Genomic DNA, 18,138 nt, shown 5'->3' on the forward strand with positions numbered 1-18,138 from the left:
GAAAGATAGTCAGAACAACAACAAGGTTAGAGTCTTCTTAAGAAAGAAGAGATTTAAATTTTTAAACCTAAAGAGATTTAAATTCTGTTTTTTCAGGTCCTCTTCTTAAATATTTCCCTTTTCATCTGTTCAGCTGCGTGAAAAAACATCATTACAGAAACATATAAAAAGAAAACTAATTTTTAAATTTCTGCCTCAGTATTTGGACATTTTGCTTTTAAAAAGCTATTCAACACAGAATGTAATAGCACTTTCTGTAAGTAGCTTTGAATAAGCATCTGTTTTGCAAAGCTAAGAAAGCCTTATCTTTTCACAGATGAATAACTATTTTTTCTGTTTTTACAGAAGTGTGAAACAAGGAGCCGAAAGAGTAACTTTACTCTATGTGTCTGAAGGTTAATGAAGTCATAGAAGGCTTAAGTGCTGGTAGGAACCTGGAATATGTTTCTGCAGGGGATTCCTCCTTTCCCCAAATACTTTCAGGCAAAAAAGTACAAAAAAAACTAGTTCACCTCAAAGAAGATATGAAAAAAGACCTTAATTCAGTGAGGTAAACATGTTTCATTTTGTTAAGCTCAAAGTAGGTGGCTTCAATATTGTCAGCTTGAAATACATGAGTTATATTAATAACATACATTAATACCATTAAATATTGTTGGTTTAAAACTGATACTCTAATCAGCATGCTGGTCTCATTTGTAACTTCATTTGTATTTGATAACTGTTCTGAGAAAATCTGAAAAACTACACTGCTTGGGTGGCTGCATCTTAATCCCCTCAGCCTTAGTCAGATCATAAAGCCTGACATCATTTAGCACAATGTGAAGCCTCTTGGTCACGAGGATTTGAACAATGCATTGTGTTATTTCCTAAAAGAATGAAGCGCTGTGTAACAGTTTATACAACACCTGCGTGTATCACACAGCTTCAAGTTAGAAATCAAATGGTTTACACTTAGGACAGTAATACCCATATTTGCAATTTAGCCTGAAACAGCAGCGTTTCTTTTCAAGATACAATCCACAGGACCAAACTGTTTCCAATAATGAGCTCCTACTCTTCATAGTCTCATTAAAAAAAAAATATACATCAGCGTGAACAGAGTTCAAAACCAGGTTGTTTCAATTCAGTGTTCTTGGAAAGAGATGTTCATTTAAGCCAGCTATGGCTTTATAACACCTGAAATAACCAGTAGCATGTATCTATCCTACTACAATCAACAAATTTAAATTCAAAATAGTACTGGAAGAGGGCAGGGATTTGCTTGGCACAAGCCCATCCTTTCCCACCCTTTACTTGCATTGGCATTAGAATAAAAGTGAGTAAGTTTTGGCACAAAAACACAGGTTATTTGTTCTTACCTGCAACAAATAATTACTAGGTCAGATAAATATCTTCCAAAACATGGAATTTAAAGAATATAGCAGGGAATACATCATCTGTTCTATCACACTGTAACACAAGCAGGTATTCAGTTGTGAAACAAAGAACTAAAGCAGTAGATTTAGGCTGTAAATACTAGTCTCACATCCAAACCCAGCAGAGGATAAACCTAGTTAGTATCAAAAAATTGTTTTCGATGTACTGTGGCTCGAAATACTTTAGTATATCAATCCCATAGCTTGCAGAAGAAAACATTGAACAAAAATAGAATTTTGTCTTTCAAAGTTACAGTAAGTGTTTGCTTTCTCTGCCTTTTTGGTGAGGTTTTCCAGGTCTGAGGGATAAAAACTGAAGGTACAAAAAGTTACTGCTGAACAGAAGTTTCTATAGTGAAGACCCATTATATTTTTACTTAAAATAAAGAAGAGCCACTAGCTAATAATAAGAGGGATGTAATAAAAGCAAAGCTATCTACATTTTACCTCTACCGTTTTATTTTGAGCTACCACTGCAATTAGGTTGTCGATCCAACGTATATTTCTTTTAAATGTCTGTATAGTCCAGTATCTTGTACATTTCTGTTGTCATCATAGTGTTGTATGTCAAAGAAATAACTGAGTCAGAGCACCATCTTTTCCTTTTGCAAGTCAAAGCAAACCTAAATTAATAGTTCTCAGTCATCATCTACCCAGAACCTAAATTCTTTTACCAAAGTAAAACTGCTGTTTTAACAAGCCCCTGAACAACTTGTATGGGCAGAGGACATAGCAAATGGGTCGTAGGAAAAAAAAAAAAAAAGAAAAAAAAAAAGAATTATATTAAATACACTGCCACATTCAGATTATTTCATTCAAGTTCACTATCATCCAAATTCAACTAAAACATCAAAAAAATCCATTTTAATAAGTTTAAGAAGTTTTATTATGTTAATTATGAACGTTAGCATGACTACTAGAAATTTAAACCAATTTACTTTCTACTTTAGTGAACAAAAATACTAAAATCCTTACTGTATGGTTCCTTGAGCATAGCAGGAGGTGACAGTTTGATAAAATAATCTAAGACACACAGCAACAACTGGAAAGAAATCACCAGGTCATCTTCCACTTGCAACACTTTACCTGCAAACGTTTAAAAAGGTAAAGAAAACCTTTGTGAGATGTTTGACATAGTTTTGGAAGTAATTTTGAAAAAATAAAGACTTGGAAGTTCATTTAATAAAACACGACAACTAGAATCCAGAAAGCATCAGACAGGATGCTAGTGTTCTTTAAAGGCTATTATTTTAAAACTCGCAGTTCTTAAGACGTTTGTTGCTTTAGAGATAGCATACGTATAAATAAGTTTACTCTGCACAAAAGTCTGACATCTCAGTGCTCCTTCCTGATTTCTTTTTCATTTTACTACAGTGGAGTAACTGTGTAGACTGTTTTACCTACATGAACCTCTTCTTTCTGTGCAATTCTTCCTCACTTTCTTTTCTGTGGTCTCACACAAGCTTTGTGAAAGCTGCTAAGTATTCAGAAAGCAGGAGTTGCTGGTATATAGCGAAGAGAAATTCAAAACATGCTATCACACTGTGTGCTCAGCCTGTCAAATTTAATTTATATGAAATGACTTAAAAGTTACACAAATATTAGCACTAAGAGCACTTTTAAAACTACATTATTCCAGCTGTTCCCAAATTATGATTCATATGCCAGAGAAGACTGACAGCCATTCCAAGATGGCAGGCATCGCCACGAAAAATTGGGAAAGCCGAGAACGATTCAAAACAGCTACAGACCACTACTTATGTTCTATTTACATGTGCAATTTTTGTACTATTTTCTATCATAATCAGCAAGCATCACCCAGGCTCTCCTGTGGCTTCAACTATTTGCTGGTCAATTTTGCTTTCCTTATTCTCAATGAAAAGGCAGGCTAGAAAAACTTCGTGGGTTTTGCTTTATGCTTATGCTGCTTGGAGAATTCTCGTGAAAAAGCTCCACAAAACTCAGCAGATCCAAGACCAGTTTCGATGGCAGAGATGTGTACACTTCACTGATAACAGACCTGGAGTAAGCAGCAATTAAGATACATGATTCATTCCTTTTTGTAGGAGTAGTACATTTGTAGTGTCATTGACAGGACTGCATGGACTACTCTAATTGTTTCATCACTCAGCTTTAACTGGAACTTCTGCCTTTTCAAGGAAGAATCATAGCATTCAAAGGACAATTTCAGGGACTTATCTTATAATTAAATTTATTTTATTCATTTATGTATTTCATATATATTTACAATATATATAAGCCTATTTAAAAAAAATCTGCCAGTCTTTCGAGGTAAGCATCCATTATTAAAATACTGGCAGACTATAAAGCACCTCAGAATAGACTCAAAGAGAGAATACCAACCTTTAAAGTAAGAAAATCTTAGCAAGTTTAAGAGTATAAATATTTACATACAGGAAGTAATACCATTAAAAGAGTAGCCAAATTGCATAAAAAGGAGTATTACTGAGTAGTTAAAAAAGCCACACAATCAAAACATTCTGGCCCTGTACTATGCGTATTTGTAATGCGGATGCTAGTCTCATACTGGACATGTAAAACAAAGCCATAAACTCACTTCAACACTATTCATTAAAATAACTGTCTTTTAACCAAAACCCACCTTTTGCCAGCAAAAAAGTAATCCAGTAATTTTTTAGGACTAATACAGAACTGAGTTCAGCAGAAATCCTGTAGAGACACAAAAATAAAGACTTTGCATTAACAGCTCTGTAATAATTTAAGCCATAATTTCTGAAAACGTGCTTCAGTCTATAGAACAATTTAAGACAACATGCAACATTTCCCATATAGTTTATTAGCAATCTCATTCCATTCCCTACATAATTATGACTACACATTTAAAAAAAAAAATTAAGTCTCTGTAAAGCCATTCAAGCATCAGGAAATATCTGTATTGCCCTCAGAAAAGAAAGTGAATGTAGATAATTCACTTAACTGTTACAAGCTGTTTTCTCTCTTGTGCCTTTGACTAATGCCCTATTCTCCAGTCACAGCATGAACTCAAGCTCATTTGGGAGTTGCTAAGGCATCTTTTCATCCACTCATTTGTTGTTACTCTCCAAATGTTCGTTTCCACCATGCTGAGACACCCGCCATCGGGTGGTGATCCTTCATGGAGGAACTGATCAAATACATATCACTTCTGCGGCTCTCATCATCTCACTAAAATTCAAAGTCCCCACTAAATCTAAATTAAACACATGACATACTATGACTTAGGTCAATCTTAATGGGTTAAAAGATAAAATGCTGGCACGTTTTACATCTTATCTTGACAAACGCAATTTAGGAAAATCAAACTTACTCACTACTAGGTTGTTCCAGATAAATAAGGCCACAAGTCCTAGAAAATAAAAATAAATTCTTATTTTTAAACACTTTTCTGAAAACAAACCATGCGATATCTTTGACTTGAATGTAGTAAAAAACATGCCAGTTCACAAAACATTATTCTAACTTTAAACAAACGCTGACTCTTGGAGAACAGATTAACAACACACCAACTACAGCCCTGCCAGAGCTGAAACAATGCTGTTGCTTGCATGCTTATGTCAAAGCTTAAACAGCAAAACAATTTTAATTTGGTATAACAACATCTGTTATTGTTTTCTTCCAGAAAAAGATTTGTATGTACGTTGTTACTCAGTGGCTTGTAAAACACAGCAAAGTATGTGCTACAGCTGCACAGAACACTCTACAAAAGGGCATTTTAAAACCTTTACTATTTCTGCAGTGTCACTGCAAGCCTTGTGGCGTAATGTTGCTTCCTAATTTTTCTAAGTACATGTCATTCCAAGAAATAAATTCAGTTTATTCAAAAACAAAACAAAAAATCTTTCAAATCCTGTTTGAAAAAGATTGTTACTGCAATTCAAGTTTCAAAAAAGTAAGCAAGTGAAGAAGAGTTAGAGGAGGGACAAAAACGAAAACATGCCTGTGTAAATCTGCAATGACACTTTTATAGCCCAGAAAAGCCTTGCAATTAGTAAAAACAAATTATTTACAACTTTCATAGAACTTCATACCTTTAAGGCAACTATAAACTTTACAAAAATATTGTGATATACACGTTACCCAGGATAACAGTAAGTGTGATCGATTGGACTTTGAAAAGACAAATAAAACTTAAATCACATTTATGCCTTGATTATATAAACTACCAAGGGGTGACCTGCTACCCCTTTCAAGGGTCATTTAAGGGATATTGGAGAGCCTTTTGTGGTCTGGGAGGCAAAACATTACAGTGGCTCAGATTCCTGTAGATGAAAATACCAGTGTTCTGAAGCAACGGTATCAAATAATACAAGTAACATGGAATGATGCTTCAATGTTTAATAACATGAAACAGTTTTCTACTGATATATGCTACAGAGAATTTCACAGATGGATTACAAATTGCCGCAGAGGATATCAGATCTTGCCAATATGCATCTGTGCTAGCACATTCTAGCCTGTAAAAGCATCAAAAACCTTTATCATCTCTGTCTTCATGTTAAAGCATAAAGTGCAGCAGCTTACCACCTTGGAGTAACGGCAACTCAAAACAGCATCCATTTGAGAATCTCCTGATTTTCAAGTTACATACAGAAAGCTCTCGGCACTCTGCCATAAGCACACTCAACTTATTCTGTACAAAGAGAATGCCCCTCGATTTTCATTCTATGGTCAGCTAAACCACTTGGGAAGGTTCACCTTGATTACAAGTGAGAATTGCTAATAGAGCAGGCTCTGCAATGCCCCTAGGCACGGGAACAAACAGCCTTCAGTTCCAGATCCGGGATAGCGAAACTATCTTATTTGTGCTTTTTTTCCTTTCCAGAGTTCCTGAGAAAGAACCTCTTGGATGAGGATTTGGGATGGGGTGTGCAGGTAGAAATGGAAAGTCCATTAAATAAAAAATATTAGATAGTAAAACAATCCTCTTTATATCTGTAAAAAGCTTAATGAAGGGACTAGCAACCATTTGTCATGCTACTCTTACTATTGTTTGTACTGCAACAAGGGGATTGTTTAACAAAGCATTGTAATAGTTACGGAGTAAAATGTAAGATGTGTTTATTCAATGCACGTATACAGTTCCATTTCACTGTTCTGTAAATATTAGCGCACAGAGTTTAAATGGGCTCTTCTAACATACAGTTTGAAAAATCTAAATACTTAAATGTTGACAGCCATAAAGAATTAATAATTTCAAATGAAAAACCTACATTACCTTTCAAACTTGTGGTATAGTGCAAGTAATACATCATATTTCTTTTTCAGCCTCGATACAGTGCTATCAACTTTAGTGCTTACAGTATCCATGTTAACATCCACCTCTTTCAGAAACTGAAAAAATGTGCATACACTGAAAAAAAGGAAAAGGATGACAGGTTATCATAACTCTGAGAATGAGTATTTTGAAACAGCTCTTAAAAAAAAAAAAAAAACCACAAAACAACAAATAACCCCACCAAACCCCATTGCCTTACTTCACTACAGTATTCTTACTACAACTAGCAGTGACTGAGAACCTTGACTTGGAAAAACTACTTGTTTACCTCAAGCCCCACCTTTACACTTTCCAGATGTAGGAATACTGTTCAACTGGGTAGCAGAGGCATCTCACAATATGGGCTCTACTACAGAAAGAGAATTTTCTTGGCTAGCACTATCTTTGGAAGTCAGAATTTGCGAACTAGACACATCTTTCTTCTGTGCTCTGCCAGTAAAACCACAAATAATCAACACAGACATCTCGACTCTTCTGTTCTACCTAAAAGTTCTACTTTAGAAATGTTCTTCCTACCCTAAGAACACAAACCTTGGCTCCATCCATGCTAAAGAGAGACCTAGGAATGAAAACTGAGATGAATGCATTGAATTATATGGAATTTCAGGTCTTGCAACAGCTATTGGGGGCAAGGACATGCCCACCCTTTAGAAATATTATTACACAGGGGACCAAAGTTTTCCCTACTCATCCGTGTAATATTATGGCCATCAAGAAAGCATCTTGTTGTTATGTTCATAAGCAAAATGAGCAGATTGCTAAAAATTAATGAGGAGGAAGCTATCAACTATATTCAGCTATTTCAACTGTATCAAATATATTTTGATCCTTTATCAGAATATAGTATTCTGAAATACTTTCTGATCCTTGTCAGATTAAAAAACAGAATACAAAAGCAGTCAGAAGTTCATTTAGGAATTCTTCTACCATGGAATGAAAAATGTTTCCAATATACCTGTGTGGCTCTCGAGGATAAGATGACTGGTAGAAATCTCTGCCAGTTTGACCTTATAGCTGACAAAAAGCCCAGGGCTAACAAGCAATTGAGTATTGCTAAAATCAAAATCAGCAGAGTAATAGCTTACTCTTTGAAACCCAAAGGGAAAAAGTGTCTTTCAGTTTGCAGCACAAGTTGGTCGGTACTCAGGTGGAACACGCTGAACGTTGCTGCACAAATGCAATTGGATTTCATCCACGCGGTTCCAAGTCAATCAAGACTAAAGAGATTAAGTCGAAACACAGGACCTGACCGCTACTCTGGGACATGATGCAAGGTAGAAGAGGCATGAAGAAGTGCAGTCAAAACAGACGACTTCCAGGAAAAAGGATATTCTGGGGCTACGGCCATGACGTGCCCAGCATCCTGCCTTAGCCTCCTGCTCTAGAGCACTGAAAGGCACACGCTTTCGACACACAGCACAGTTATTAGGCAGATGGCACTGGAATTCTTTTTTAGATGAATCCAACACAAGGTATGCCTATTGCTGCTGCCACCTACATTTACCTTAAAAGCAGATATTGTCCTATAATCTTAACTTCTGTATTATGAACTTAGCGAATATACAATATAACAGTAACAATCCCTTAGCAAAAAGCACGTGCAAAAGTACAACATCTAGACTGCCATTAAAATGTTTGAAAAAGAGCAGCCTGCTGGCAAACTATTGGAAGAGGAACATTTTTTTCCACTTCTTGATTTAGCCCAGGCCTAATGTTGGAAAAAAGGTTTTATAGAAAAATCTTCATACAGGGAAAGAAAGGAAAATATTTTAAGTGTAATTTACACCAACTTACATTGATGAAGACTTTAGGTTGAGAAAGAACAAGAATCAGCTGTGTGATACAATCAAAGCCAATCACAGTCGAATCAAACAAGTATCATTGCTCCCTCAGCTAAAATACAATAGCAAGACTCCTAGTTTACAGAAATATTGAGAATTCCCATAAGTAGCCTTCACTTTAAAATCAGCTAGCCTGATATGTAAAGATTCACAATGCTTTAACAACATTCTCTTTTAAAAAATGTTGACTAGTTAATTATTGAAATCTAAACTCACACGCTTCAATTCACTTACCTTATGCTTATACTTTTCAGAAGCTCTGTGAAAGTGAATGTCATTTCATCCAGATCAATTGCTACAATAAAGATACAGACTCCCCATGTTTCCTTTTTCTTTTTGTTATAAGCCTTTTAGAAAAAGAGAAAACAGGTTTTATTTTTATTATGCAATAAAAGTGGGTAATAGATGGAAAGCATTAATTTGTCCAAACTAGATTAGAAACAGTAAAACAAAACACCCTCAAGCAAACATTTGACTATGATAGCCAATTATTTGATAACTGAAAACCATTACAAGTTTTATGTTACAAATGAAAGACCAAACACTTCAAACTCTAGGAATAAGAGTGCAAGATCAATTTTACCCATACAATTCAGCAAAGCCTCAAAATAGCTTTGGTTCCACGGAACGTTTATGCGAAGCAGAAGCCATGTTGTGGGGTTTTTTTAAAGTTACTATATTTGACCATAACAAGACACTGAAGGTTAAGGAATCAGGGGAGAAGCCAGAAGAACGAAATATAAAATCCTTACAAGGACAGGCAATAAATACTCATGAACTTTATTCTCCAGCTAGGTCTCAACCACTTATCAGAGCTGAACCATAAACCCATCTCTTTGTTTAGCAAACCATGATAGGAACAAGCACCTTTGGGCATTTTCCTACCATACATCTACACTTAAGGTCTGTCTTCTGCTGCTCAGGAGTAAGGTACGACCTGTAACCGATCATCCTTCGCCAAGAAAAAGTCATCCCGCAATGACACACGTGCCACCCACGCGGAGTTCACCCTTGACAGTTCACAACCAAGTCTCTTGGAGCCGGCCAGGCATCAGTTACAACTCTGGTACCCCTCCACCAAAACAGCATCTCAAGGGAAAACCTCTAAAGAGTGATGTTTTGTAAAAGCACGGAAGAAAAAAAAAAACAAAAAAAACAAAAAAACACTTAAGCAGGTATACCACAGGTTTTGGAAACAAAGCTATTTTGAAGACAGAACTAGGTGTGGGTGCTGCCCTGCAAGACCCCTAAACCAGCAAACTCATAAAATACTCTCTGGATATTTGGCATCCTTGTAAAGAAACCTCCACCACCACCCAGGCCCACGGCCGCAGTCTGTCAAAATTTTTTTATTTTTTTTTTTTGCAATTGCTCTGCTTCTTTCTTGGGACCAGTGTTTATACCTTCACGAAGACTGGCTAGGGCCTCCTCCAAAGAAAAGTTTCATTGGTTTGTGCAATTGATAAGAGTTATAGTACAGGCTTGAATGCTAAAGTAACCAGACACCTTCAACAACATGGTAACTGTCCATTATTTATGTTACTACTTTCTTTCTGCATTGCTATTTGAGTGCTTCTACAAATCATGACACCTTGTACAACAGAAAATTATTTTGAAAGAAGCTATTAACAGACTGAGATGCATTTGATGATACATAAAGGAACGGATATTAATATCAAGTAGTCACTGTCTCTTTTTATTGGAAACCCTCAGTTTTTAGATGTTTTCTGTACCATTGTATACCACCAGCAACCTAAAGGTGAGGCAAATAATTGCTCTCAAGGGAGTTTTGCACAGAAGAAAGGCTTTGCCAAGAGATGCACTCCCACCGTCTCAACAATCCTTTGCTGACAGGTACAACAAGCTACCAGGCACACAAGAACAAAAACGTCCTGTAGGATGGGGATGTCTGTTTTCCTGCATTCATCTGTCTGTGATGCATTGTAAAGAATTTTGAAGGTTAAGGCTAGCTAGTGAGCTACCAAGAAGAAGGAGGACTACTCGCTTACCGAGGACACCACTGCCACTGGAGTCGGCTGACCTTGTTTCATAAGTAAGTTCCCTTCACTTCATGCTCCTGCAAATTCGCACCATGACGTTGTTCTGTAAATGCAACATCTCGTAGGGCAGGAGGACCGAGTGCTGGAAAGTGGTGAAATCATTCCTGGTTTGCTGCCTACCCAAACAAGCCCAGCTCTCCTAGGCAGCTTAGCTCTACCCTGGGAGGATGAATGCTTGAAGGCTACAGCAATGGTTTAACTGGTAAGAACGAGGTCTGGTTTTGCAAGAACAATCTTTAAACTCCTTACCCAGCATGGTTTGGAGTTACAACTCATTTATTTCTACCATTAAACAAGACAGCAGCCTGTCAATCCACTAGATTCAAACCATTACGGTGAGTCAAACTCTAATATCAGGACTAACTCCACATCCACTGCTAGCGTTACAGGATGTGTTGGGCGCCTTCTCAACCAGACAGAAGATGTTGGATGACTGCTGGCCTAACACAAAAGTTACACAGAACCCAGGATAAACAAATAGATTGTGATTTTTTTCTAGTAGCAAAGAAAAGGTGAGCAGCACCTGAGCATGCCGCCTCTTAACATCAGCTGAGGCAGGGACGGAGGAGAGGAAAACATGAAGAACACCAGGCTGGGACTATCCCACCAGCTACTGCTGGTTAAAACACCCAAAGACACAGGTCAAATGCGGTTTCCTCGGAAAATAAGACTATCTGCCCATACCCATGCATGAAGATTTTAGTGACTTTAACACATAAAATATAAACATCACGGGGTAGGAGAAGAGAAGAGTTAAGAAGAGGTCTTCCTGACAAGTCAGACTCCTCTTCATACCCCTTCTCTCCCAAAGCTCACAAACAGTTTTCAAGTTCTTTCCTACACAAATGAGTTAATGCTGACTGCAGAACAAAAATGCAGCAGCATCACCCCGTTCAACTATTTTGCCAGTGTCATAACTCCAGGGGAGCCAATCCTATGACACAAATTAACGGTTTGTTTACAGCCAAAGCCAGACGATTCATCCCAGATGGACTTGAGGGCATGGGAATAGACACAAGACAAATTCACAGCCAGAAGTTCGTTTCTGAGGGTTTTCTTCTTGACCACAGTCTGAATCGAGATCTTTGTTGATACAGCACCACTACAGAAAACAGGCAGGACAACGGCTCGACATTTGTCCTTGGCTGCCAGTTCCAATAAGATGACTTCTAGCAATCTTATTTCAACTTACTGTGAATCAAAGCCCACCAATCGCTAACTAAAAGATTACTTAGCACCTAATAGTCTACATAGATTTCCTTCCTTTTTTTAATTTAGGATTCTGGGGAACCAGTGCTGCAACTTTGGGCAATGTAGGTCAGTTCTGTTGAATCAATACAGGTTTCTGTAGGAAAAGATTTAAAACTCTCATAAACACTTTCAAACTATTCTCTCTCATTCTGGACTTACTATTACTACTATTTAATCTATTTTTAGCAGATCATCAGCTTGCCTAATTCTAGGGAAAACAACCTGGAGGAGTCATAGGCTTAAAATGCTCATCAAACTGAACTACTGTGAAACGCGATTCTTGCCTCTCTTCTTTCCAGATGTTGCAAGGTGTTAAAGGCAGTAACAGAAATAACTTCCGTTCTCTACCTCAAGAGGTTCTCTGGTGCTAAGCCAGTCACGAGGAGATGGTCACAGGAAGTCTCAGCTCTAGTTTGCAGTTAGAGATGTTTATTATTCTGCCAACACTGATAACAGTTTTGATGACAGCCTACGAAAGCGATCCAGGAATAGAAACTTCAAATGATGTTGTGCAAAAGAAGGTCACGAGAAATATACATGAGAAATATGCAAACGCAGATGGGTATTTGAATCAAATGGGATATAGGATGTCACACCATAAATAGCAAAAACCTGATTTTTGAAGGGGAAGAGGTGGAATTTGTTGGCTCACCAAAACCTCAGCCACCACGTCCTAATCAATATAGACAACTAGCTAGATGGTACAAGAAACATTCACAGATATGTTTATGATTACAGGGGGGGAAGATGGCAGGGAAAAAGAATCAAGAAGCATTCACAATAGAAAACTGATCAGAATTAAGACTTGTAGGAAAAATTTCCTAGGAAAAAAATTCTGAAAGTGAATACTGTACCCACTGTCTGCATATAAGAAGTTCTGCGTAACGACAGTTAGATCCTCCATTTTTTAGCAATAATGGTTTTAAATTTTCTGTTGAACACTGTTGTCTGGAATGGAAGATTACTATTAGTTCTCAACAGATTAAATCAAATTCAAACATAACACTAGCTAAAAGTAATGGAAGTCAACAGAAAGTATTGAACTGATGAAAACAGTTCTTCTGATATGAAAACTTCCCATTACACTTCTTTTGCATGTAGCAAGACCGGAGGGGACAACAGTCTTTCCCCAGGATGGGCAGATGATGAGTAAAAGAAGAAACTGTATGCCAGTTAGCTGTGCTTTTAAAGTGCAAGGGCACAACACACACATGCAATGCACCTGCTACTAAGATACCGAATACAACCAGCAAGAGGCCACGGTGATGATTTATGTTTGCTTCGGGACTTTCAGTAGCTCTTTGTTTTTTGTTTAATAACAGAGGATCCTAAAATATCTGTTATTTTGCTCATCCACCCAAAGCTCCAGTGGATTCAGGTTCAGTTTAGCTGCAGTTCTATAAATAAGAAACAAAGCTCTACAGACAGAAAAGACTTTATTAGCTCCTATGTGTTTCATGCTTTTGACAAAAGCAAGAAGCCTCTGTGTGCCTTTTAACATGAGGATGAGGTGGTTTACCAACTACAGTGTTTTCCTTTTCATCAGAAATTACAACCAAGAGGAAGTGATTTAATTTAAATGTGAAATTTTATGGATTGGGAACACATGACCTGCTCATCACTAACTTTTCAGCCTACAGAGAGCAACCTTGATATATTTAAGAACTCATTATTTCATTCCTCCACTTTAGCTACAGTTCATCGTTTAAGTTTTCTTCACTAAGAACACAGTTCAACTCTCACGTGAATCAAGTGCTCTGCAGTATCTGCATACCAGTGTAAGCCACTAGTCAGAGATAATTTCAGAATGTAAGATGAGCAATTACAAACAAGGAAAGATGAGAGAAACATCTTCAGATGCTAGAGACTTGGCCGGGGGGGGGCAGGGGGGCAGGAAGTAAGGCAGCAATTAATAGATTCTCACATCCATGGGGCACAGAATAATCACCACTGGCTTGAATTATAACACAGAAACAGATTAGCGTAGTACTTGGGGGAAAAAAAAAAATCATGAGCAAAGAAAGTTAAACTAGGAAGGATTAACTATGCAGACTGCAGATCTTTTATCGTCAGAATTTTTTAATAGTGGGTTAGACAGACACTTGATAAAAATGACTCAGGAATTCATGAGTCTGAGCAGCAGCAGCAGAACAGTGGGCCACATTTCCCAAAGAGTGCTATGAACAGCAAACAAAAAACAAAGCGCCTTCCCGTGCACCACATCCTACAGCAAGTTGGGTTGATGAGGCTGAAGCACACCAGACCCTGTGCCTCAAGGTCCTTGGCAGACTTCAACTTCTATCAATTTCCTAAACCACTTTAATTTTTGTTGCAGAAGTTCGGTTCCAATTTAGTCACCATGTCATCTGCTCCTCATGTTGCTTCTTTCCAATATATTAAGCAACAATTCACTCAAGTTTCGTTTTCCTGCTTACATCACCCAATATACTACTTCAGATTCTCATTTTGATGTTCTTTACCAAAACAAACAGTAGCAGAACACAACAAAGTCCTGAACCTTTTCCTAGCAGTATTAGTATGACTTCCAGGACCTCTCCTAGTCTTTCTTACACCAACAATCACATGCTGCTCACCAAAGCACATCAGTAATTCCACTAAGTCTATTTACTCCATCTAGAGTTTACAGGCACTATTGATTCATAACACAGATTTCAGGACAGTTATAAAAAAAAAAAAACAAGTACAAGAGAAGCAAGCATCAGAGCCAATTTTCTAAGTCAACAACTGTCAGTGTAGAAGAGTTTTGAAATTAAGACGGTAAAAACTACAACTCTAAATCAAATATTTTGCTTATCTAGGTAGCTTGGTTTGGTAAACAAGAGATATGATAGAAAGAGCAAAAGCCTTTGTATGTCACTAATGCAGCAGCTCTTATTTATATATACACTTCCATGTTTACAATAAACTTGCGCGGGAGTTCACCAGATACAAAAAGAATGTAAAATAAAACATCTTTCTGGTCATGCATTGGGTACCTTCCTTTACACCGTATACCAACAGTGTTGATTCAGTACAGCATTTCTGGAACCAGTGTTTGGGGTTTTGTCTCAGAGATTTCAAGTTATGATTTTATTGTAGAAGAGTGTAATTAAACTCTGGCTGTCATAGAGGAAAACTTTACCACCATATTTAACAGACAGTCGTAGTGGTTTGAACAATCTCTCTCTGCAGGTCTAGTTTTTCCAGCTACAAGTCAGCCTCAATTTTCCAGGAAGATCATGCACACATCTCTCTCTCCTGTCACCTTCCTCCACACCTCTCACAGGGGTTCAGCTGTGATAGGGTGCAGCTGTATATCCTTGACTCAAATTGCTGCAGAAACAGGTAAGTTGAGAGCACTGGAAAAAAAGCTGCAGTGCAGAGCTATGCAAGATAAGAAAGGTGACATTTCAGACAGAAGTGGGATCCCTGGTACCTCAAAGATTCAAAACAAAAAATATCAGTGTGGAAAGGTGTGACATGCTGAAGGAAAAAAAGCAGCAAATCAGCCAGTTTTGGTGGTGCCAGTGGCTTCAGTGGGTAATAGTACAGAGGATTCATTCCAGGGAGCAGCAGACACCAAGCTTTCTCCTCCTGACTGATGCCTACCTGGCCAGCAAAGACTCTTTAGGTGTCTCACTGAAGCGCAGGCACACTTCAGCTGATAGGTCACTACATTGCTAGGAGCAATCTTTTGTGTGCATGCGCCAAAAATAACTGCTTTGTATTTTTAAGCTGCATATACCTTGTTTGCAGAGTCTCTTTGCACATGGTTACATGTACCCTAAGTGACCCAAAAAGGAGAGTACTAGTAAATGTTTTCCCTTTAACTCACTAAATATTCACTGAGAAAGGATAGAGCAGGCGCTCAGACTAGGTCCAAGCCCACATTTGCACACCAAATCTCTGCCAGTTACCACAGTACCTTCTGTCTGGGCCGCGCCGCTTCCTAGTTAGCGCTGTGAGTCCCCTCTACGTCCTCAGAGGCTTGGCAGGCACAATTCTGAGATCAACCACAAAGAACAAGGCCAGTGTGCCAGGGAAAGTACGGTTTCAGGTCTTTATGCTCTGTAAATGCCTTGAGAGTGGGATCATTAGATGCTACCTCTATTTCTATCGGTGGCCTGATGATTTAACCTTCCCCAAGTCAAGCCAACTACAGGGTTAAACAGAAGTGTTCTGATAGGTATTTGTCTCAGCTGGTGTCCTGCTATTTCCCTTTTTGCTCGAGAACAGAAAGCTGCTACATAAGCAGCTTCTGTTCCAGTTCAGAACTGAACAGGTTAGCACTGAACCACGTTGTTTAAAACACAGGCAGCTGGTGCTTGCAGGACAAACCCTGGGACAGCCCTGCCAGCACATTACCTTTACCAGAGGAGAAGAAAGGAGAGGGCATTTATATACAGCCTCCTCCTGAGTCCCTGCAACCTGAACCAGAGCCACCCTGAGAAGCTGGGCTCCCCACGATAACAGCTTGACTCAGAAAGAGCAGCAGCAATCGGCCAGGTTGTTAATTCGCTTGACTTCACACTCAGGTGAAGCCTGCACTGGTCTCAGCTAGAAGTAGCAGCTCCAGTGCCTGCCAGGGCCCCACGGAGGCACGTGCTTGCCAGCTTCCTCACTTCCACACCTTGCCGATACCTCCAAAAGTTTGAGGAAAAGGCCTTGGATTGAACCACAATGTAATGTAGACTTTCTGCTACATGCTGAAAAGCTCTTAGCATAGGCCTTAATTGCAAGACAATAAATATTATCTGTATGTCACAATGAAGATCTAGTCCTTGCCATGTTCTGGCCAGGTAAAGGAGGCAGGTCACCTTCAGATGCTGAAAGGAAGGGTTTCAAACACCCTGTATCTTATCTGGCCACTGCTAAGTAATGATCAGTGAAAACAAAATTCCACCTGCAAGTGAAACTTGCAGAAATACACTGAAACCTGCCTTGTTTTTTTCACTCAATAGAACTGACTGCTTCTGTTTTAGTCCATATAGAGGAGTTCGACTATGCTTCTAAGTGAACGTTCCCTGGGAATATCCAGGGCCAGAAATTGTATCTGTTACTGAAAAAGCTGTACACAGTCTCTCTCCCACACTGTTACTGTATTGTGTTGCGAAACTCAAATGCATCAAGAGCTGGTATACACACACTGCAGTTTAAAACCCACAGACAACAAGGTATTACTAGTGACAGCATAGCTGCGGCATGTCAGCTCAAGCTGCAGAAGAATAAGGAGAAGTTGCAACAAATACACGGATGCTAGCCCACACAGTGGGAATAATACCCCAACGAGGTATTCTGAATCTAATTCAGGTCTGTATAACAAAGCTTTAGTTGTGATTTAATTGTATTGTAGCTGTTCCCTGAGTCAGCTTGTTGAGACAGCAGTAATACACTGAGAAGAAGGGGAAAAAAAAATCAGGAAAGGGCATAACATTTTACTCTGTTTACACATGCCCAATGACTAACTTTGAACAGAAATACCTCATGTATGATAAGTACATACAGATTAATATTATGCAGTAGGAAAAAAGTTTAAGATTTCTCTGCAATAGTCATCTCCAGACACTTTCTGCAGCCTCATAAAAAAAGGACACAGCAGGAAGAAATACAGAGAAACACACGACGAGATGACCTGCATAAAGCCGACTCAGACATATTTGAAACAACCTGCAGCTTGAAGGATTAGCTGATGACACGGTGTTGTTCTCTAGTGTAATTTATTAGTAACCTAAAAGAATTCTTGTGTCCGTACCTTTACTGGAAAACATTAACAAAATAAGGGAGGTACCTAGAAACCGGTTTATATAGATGCGCACGTGGCAACCTCCAACTTCAGCCTAACTGTGCTTGGAAAAAACAAACCCACACCGCACAACCCTTGGCTGCAGGACACTTGGCCCCCAGTCCGGCAACGTTACGGGCTGATATTTCAGCTTGGGCACGCGACTAGACCCCAGAACGGAGATCCAACTTCCAAGCAGCCGGTACTCACCGGAGCTCCATCCGCAGCCGTTAAGCTCTCGTACGTCTTCCACGCCTTCTCCCTCACGCTCTCCGACACCTTCAGAGCATCGCAGAGCCCGACGAAGTCCGCTTCGCCGATTTCGAGCCTAAGGGACGAGAAGATGTCAACGGCGGGGACGACAACGGCGGGGACCCCCCCCTCCTCCCCCTCCTCCCCCAGCACACCCACTACCCACCACCCACCTCAACAGCTGCCAAAGGGGCACCCCGGGGGTGACAACGACCCCCCCCGGGATGACAACGACCCC

General features: G+C 39.0%; 1 protein-coding gene across 3 annotated transcripts in view; it reads right to left on the reverse strand.

Moving 5' to 3' along the window:
* RB1 (retinoblastoma 1) overlaps window positions 1-18,138 on the reverse strand; it is a 78,927-nt gene that overhangs the window by 60,510 nt on the left and 279 nt on the right. For 2 of the 3 annotated variants that reach the window (XM_010583384.1, XM_010583383.1), the window contains exons 1-5: window positions 7,800-8,092; window positions 6,655-6,789; window positions 4,747-4,785; window positions 4,042-4,109; window positions 2,394-2,504 (exon numbers count right to left, since the gene is read on the reverse strand). In XM_010583384.1, coding sequence (XP_010581686.1) covers window positions 2,394-2,504; window positions 4,042-4,109; window positions 4,747-4,785; window positions 6,655-6,789; window positions 7,800-7,906 — 460 coding nt within the window. In that variant the 5' untranslated portion in view covers window positions 7,907-8,092. Of the gene's footprint in view, window positions 1-2,393; window positions 2,505-4,041; window positions 4,110-4,746; window positions 4,786-6,654; window positions 6,790-7,799; window positions 8,093-8,789; window positions 8,903-17,858; window positions 17,977-18,138 lie in introns of those variants that run through there. The other variant, XM_010583382.1, reaches the window with a different exon arrangement.

This window comes from Haliaeetus leucocephalus, unplaced genomic scaffold (assembly GCF_000737465.1).
Source record: "Haliaeetus leucocephalus isolate CR32 unplaced genomic scaffold, Haliaeetus_leucocephalus-4.0 Scaffold897, whole genome shotgun sequence".
NCBI classification, from domain to species: Eukaryota; Metazoa; Chordata; class Aves; order Accipitriformes; family Accipitridae; genus Haliaeetus; species Haliaeetus leucocephalus.